The 5,565-nt window shown below is 32.3% G+C and overlaps 1 protein-coding gene across 1 annotated transcript; it reads right to left on the bottom strand.

The window, feature by feature from the left end:
* Positions 1–232: 232 nt before the first annotated feature.
* On the bottom strand, positions 233–4,715 carry LOC143081052 (uncharacterized). The gene is made up of 4 exons (XM_076257288.1): positions 4,553–4,715; positions 1,756–2,073; positions 764–895; positions 233–264 (listed from the first exon to the last, which is right to left on the bottom strand). Exons 1-4 carry the CDS (start codon positions 4,662–4,664, stop codon positions 233–235), a joined length of 594 nt encoding a protein of 197 aa, XP_076113403.1. The 5' UTR covers positions 4,665–4,715.
* Positions 4,716–5,565: the final 850 nt, after the last annotated feature.

Consider the following 5,565-nt stretch of genomic DNA (forward strand, 5'->3'; position numbering starts at 1 on the left):
AAAGAGCGTCTAAGTATCTCTACGTCTAAATTGATATCAAATTCTTCTCCAATTCTTTTTATTTTAGTTTGAATGTCATTTGAGACTAATTTAAACTTCAGCCATTGTTCATCGAACCCCTCTTCAAATATTAAACATAACACGAGAGCGCACTGTTTGAATTTGTTTTCTGTTAGAATGATTTCTTCTAAATCGGCCCTTATTGTAGCTATAGGTGCTAAAAAAAGAGTTCTTAATTCTTTTGACGATCTATCGGTTGAAAGTCTACAAAGCAAAGGGAAAAAATTAAACTCATTCAGAATGTCATTGACTTCTTTAATCCTATCGTTGGGTAGATACTGCTTTATCATCAACAGTCTCTCTTCAGGGAGGAGACAAAGAGAGTCTGACAATATATTACATTCATGCTTAATAAAACAACACAGTTGCTGGAACCATTTGTCTTTAAACACCTCTAGTCTACACGAAACCAACAGTTTAGCCAATTTAGTTTTGTCTGTCCGTACTGTCGTATTCTGGGATTCGATAACATTGTCTTTGAATATTTCTTCAACCGGGCCTGCCAAATCTGACCATGTTTGTACAATTTGTAGATTAATGTTCTTTTTCCCACAAATGTCGTCAATGACAAAAACTTGATTTCGTTTTTCATTTCGATAATTTATGATATCAGCAGGTGCTGTTACAAATGATGAGTGAACAATTTCATATTCATATTTACTATGTAAATATAATGCAATATGATGAATTAGGGAAGATTTACCAGAACCGGAACTTCCTGTAACAACAGCAATGTTAGATGAACATATTTTGGATATCACATGTTCTGTTGCCCTTGTAACAAAAAACTTTTTATCATCTTCTTTCCATTGTTTTATATTATCTCCATGTTGTGCTAAAATAAAAATAACGTTTTTCTATTTATCAAAGATGCCAGTTTTTTCAAAAACATTTGTGCATTCAACACGAGTTTCCATAATAATCTTAAAAGACTTACAAAAAGTTTGGAAAGGCAAAACTATAAGGTGTTTAAGATCATATAAACCTTAAAGCCATACATATTGCATCCTAGAGGCGTTGATTTTTTTGTTAATGGTATTTTAAAATTTAGTTGAAGCACAGTTAAAATATTACAAAAATATCTAAAAGCTTTTGTAATAAAACAATCGAAAGAAACGGCCACTTGGTCAAAACATGGTCCTACAAAGGCGGTACAACATTCTTCAAGTAAACCATACGATACATGTAGAAATGTCGAATGCGTGTGTACAACTAGTCTTTGAAAATATACTTTATATGATGCGCGCGTGAACAAATATTTAGAAATAAAGCATTTAAGAGCTCAAAAAGCTAAAAGAACAACCCAAACCACCAATTTCAATATTGCTTGAGGGAATTTATTTCGAAATTTCAGTACAATTACATAATTTTACCAACTTCATAAGAAATGGGATTTTTGAAAAAAAACAAGCAAGGTTTATCATTGTGTTGATGTTTGTATTTTTTAATAGCACACGGTTATTTTTCTCTGACCGTTTATAAAGTCATTACACTTCATTCGAATGTATGTTGGATATATACTAATACATATTTTAGTCTTATATACATGTTTTTTAATTAGTTTTTGAGCAAAAACCTAGCACTCGGTAACTTTGATTACTCTCAGAAGTTTTACTTTGCTTCATTTGTGTTGTTTGTTAGTTAGATTGTAAGTGATACATAACATTACAATGACGTGTACAAATCAATGTTTACCTCTTTTATGTTTTGGAATTGTTTCTTGGTCGTGTCTTTGAAGTTCATTTCCAAGAAATGTAATTTGTTCTTCCTGACACAATAGGCGATCTTGCATCATTTTGTCATCTTCAATTTTCATTTTTAATTCTTTTTCAATAAAGCTTATTCTATCATCAAATGTTTTTGTAATTTCTACCAATTCCTTTCGGATTTTTTCAAAGTTGTCATCTGCACTCGATGCAACAGTTTGTGCATATTCGGCTAAATCCCGTGTCTGTTCACGAATCTCATTTACTAGTTCTAGGCCTAGCGGTGTACCGCTAAGCAAACTGATTCCTAGAAATACATAGAAATAAATTCTAATTCAAATTAAAATCTGCTAAGATTATTGTTTTCTAGACTTGTAATGCTTAATGAAAGTCTAGAAAGAACTTCTTCATAAGTAGATTATGTGTATATGATACTTTTTTTTTTTTTATCCTTTGCTAAAACTGAAAAAATTTATTCAATTATAAAAGCATACGCTTTTTGTACCACGCAAAAGTGGCCACGCTCTTTGCACATTAGAAACACATTGCAACACTTTTCTTTGAAATCAGATGATGGCTTATGGAAAGGCCAAAAACTGATCCAATTCAGCATATCATCATTTTGAAATGGCTGTTCAGATTTTCTGAACCTATATATCATTATAATTTGAATATGTTGTCTTCCCTTGAACAGCCAAGTTAAATATGCCGCTAACCGTTATATATACATTGATCAAAATAATTTCAGCATTACATAAGGAGGGCGCAGCGTAACGATTGCTTAAGAACAGAAATTCTAAATATTTAACTTTCTGAAATGTTATCCAAATTATCCTTTTCCTGACTTGTTGATAGTGTTTATCTAATCAACGTTGTTCGTTTGATATCAGTCCTTTATTTGTAAAAAATCGGGTATTACGTTAAATGTTCTTGCATTACTTTTTATTTTCTATACTAACGTCATGAAAAAGGCGACCATGGAGGATGACGTCAAACACAAAGAACACATCTGTTTGCCGATATTTTGAAAAGTAGGATTTATACTGTCAACTTATCGTCTTGAAATATTAGAGTAACAGGTTCCACCACCAAGTCGCGTGCAATATACTAGTATACATTTATTTCCCGTGCCTGAGGGAGATATGAAGATTTGTTCACCCAAGAATATTCATATTTCACGAGGGCTCTGCCCGAGGGAAATATGATTTTTCGAGGGTGAACAAATCTTCATATCTCCCGAGGCCAAGGGAAATGAATGTTTTATTCTACTGCCTAAGCTTTGTATACTATCTGAACTTCAAATATTAGTTTGCATACCGGCATTTTTTCAGACTTATTCGCTTGATTTTATTACTGAGCACGACATACATATTGATAAACAGTACGGATAAACATTGATTATTTAATTAGTCTTTTTGTTTTAACGTCTGAAATAAATTTGAACACGATAATGATATTTGCTATTGCTATTTCGATAATAAGAAGTTCAAGACGTTATGTACATAAACCGCGCAAAACGTCGCACGATTTAGTCCCGACATGTCAGAGGGGAATATGATACTCAGAGGTGAATATGAAGTTTTGTTCGACGTCACGTGTCAAAGTTTCAACCAATCAAATGTTGATTTCGCTATCAAAATCAACATGCAATGGAATAATAATAGTAATCCAGCCTCGACGGTTAGATTTTACGATTTAAAATGCTCGACGAGCCTGCATCTTAAATTTGGAAATTTAACTGTCTCGAAAAGATAAATATCGTATCGGGAATTCTCGCTACATTGAAGACCCATTGGTTGCCTTCGGCTGTTGTTTGCTCTATGGTCGGGTGGTTGTCGCTTTGACATATTCACCATTTCCTTTCTCCATTTTATCATATTTGATGTGGTGGTAGGATCTATATGAAGCAGAAAAACAAATATAGCCTTTGTATGAGGTCGATACAAGGATATATTGACCTGAAAGAAGGTATTGACTGAGGACGAAGTCCGAGGTCGATATACGCATTTGGGTCGATATATCCTGTATTGACCAAATACAAAGGCTATATTTGTTATATTATTAATTTCAGACCATTATGCTTATTTGTATCAATATCGTCATTTGATATTGTTTGAATTTTATACATCATATTGTCTCCTTGACAATAACAACACATTCGTTGTTATTTAATTATTTTGTTTGTTTGTTTGACATCTGAGGTATTTGAAGATTTTTTTCGTCAAATAATCGATTAAAGATATCATTTGTTTCAAAACGTTTAACGATATCATGAAATTCATTACATGACGTCACAAAGTAAATCGGTTTTTATATATTCTAAAAATAACCGTGCAATATGCTTTTTGCTATCCGCCGTTTTCTCTCTACCTGCGAAAATATAGTTTAACATGTGACTATCCCTAAACGAATTAAACCTGTAAAAATATACGAATTTATAATATTAGAAGTTATTAATTATATTGTGCAATTCATTTGTACCTTGCATCGTAATCATCTATAATTTTAAAAAAGACGTTTTACTATTTTATTCTTGTAAGAGATTATAATTGAAATTTGTACTATATATAACATAAATAAACGTAGCATTTCAATATATTTTATAAAGTTAAAATATCAGTTGGCGACTTACATGATTTAACTTTCGCTTTTAAATGTTATTTTTTCAAGTCTCATCCGTCACGTTTATTTTTTTCTAAGTCCTTGTCTAATAAGTTTATTTATCTGTGATTATCCCTTTTCATTTTTTTTTACAATATCATAAACTTGCTCAATAAAAGATTTACCACACTTTTCCCATTTGGACAGATCTTTCAAAATAGAAACTTCATCTGTAGCATTTAGTTTCAAATCTTTAATGATCTGTTCCATTAACTTGAAACAATCTGAAAACTTCATTGGGTTCCATTCTGTGAAATCACAATGTGCCCATGGATTTCTTATGAAGGATCGTACCTGTAAATTAAATGTAAACAATACCAAAGGAGCAAACACATAAATCTATTTTACTGAGTATGATTACCTCTATATACCTTACATGCATGTTAAAAAATACCATTAAAATAATAGGTTTATATTTTGAAAATGTGCAAATTTTGAGACATGACTGACAGTGGAATGGTTATATTTCATATATATTGGGGCAGGTGTAATGCGCCCGAATTGCAGTAAATTGTGTCTTAAAGTTTACATACAAGGTTTAAAGATAAAATACATACTGTGATATAAGGGAATATGCAGATATGCAGGAAAACAAACAGTGTGTAATGCTTTCATTATAATTTCATGATGCCTGATTTCTCTGATGAATATAAGCTATAATGTACAGCCCAAATCCCACTAGAACACGATCTCACCACGCTCACCGCGATCTAAAATAAATTTAGATCGTGCTAAGCTTGCAGTATCAGCGGCATGAAAATGTAAATTTTTTTTCAATCTCACTGCTTTTACGTCCCCATTACGCTTCTACAACGACCCCGCTTCGAGTATACCACGTTCTAACCACACATATTCTGCGACCTCATTCCGATTATAACAATCTTTCTACGCTCATCACGGCCTCACTACGACAACACCACGATTTATTCGATTGCAACACGATCTTACCACGCTTCTACTTCGATTATAGCACGCTCTTATCACAACCATACTATGAACATAACACGTTAATACTGTGATCTCAGTACAATCCCAATGATAACGTCAATATCGTGTTCCATATAAATACTGTATCATTCCTTCTTTTTCATTGATACGTAGAGTTTCTCAGAAAAAAAACACAGTCATTCTACCAAAA

Source organism: Mytilus galloprovincialis, chromosome 6 (genome assembly GCF_965363235.1).
Source record: "Mytilus galloprovincialis chromosome 6, xbMytGall1.hap1.1, whole genome shotgun sequence".
Taxonomy (NCBI): Eukaryota; Metazoa; Mollusca; class Bivalvia; order Mytilida; family Mytilidae; genus Mytilus; species Mytilus galloprovincialis.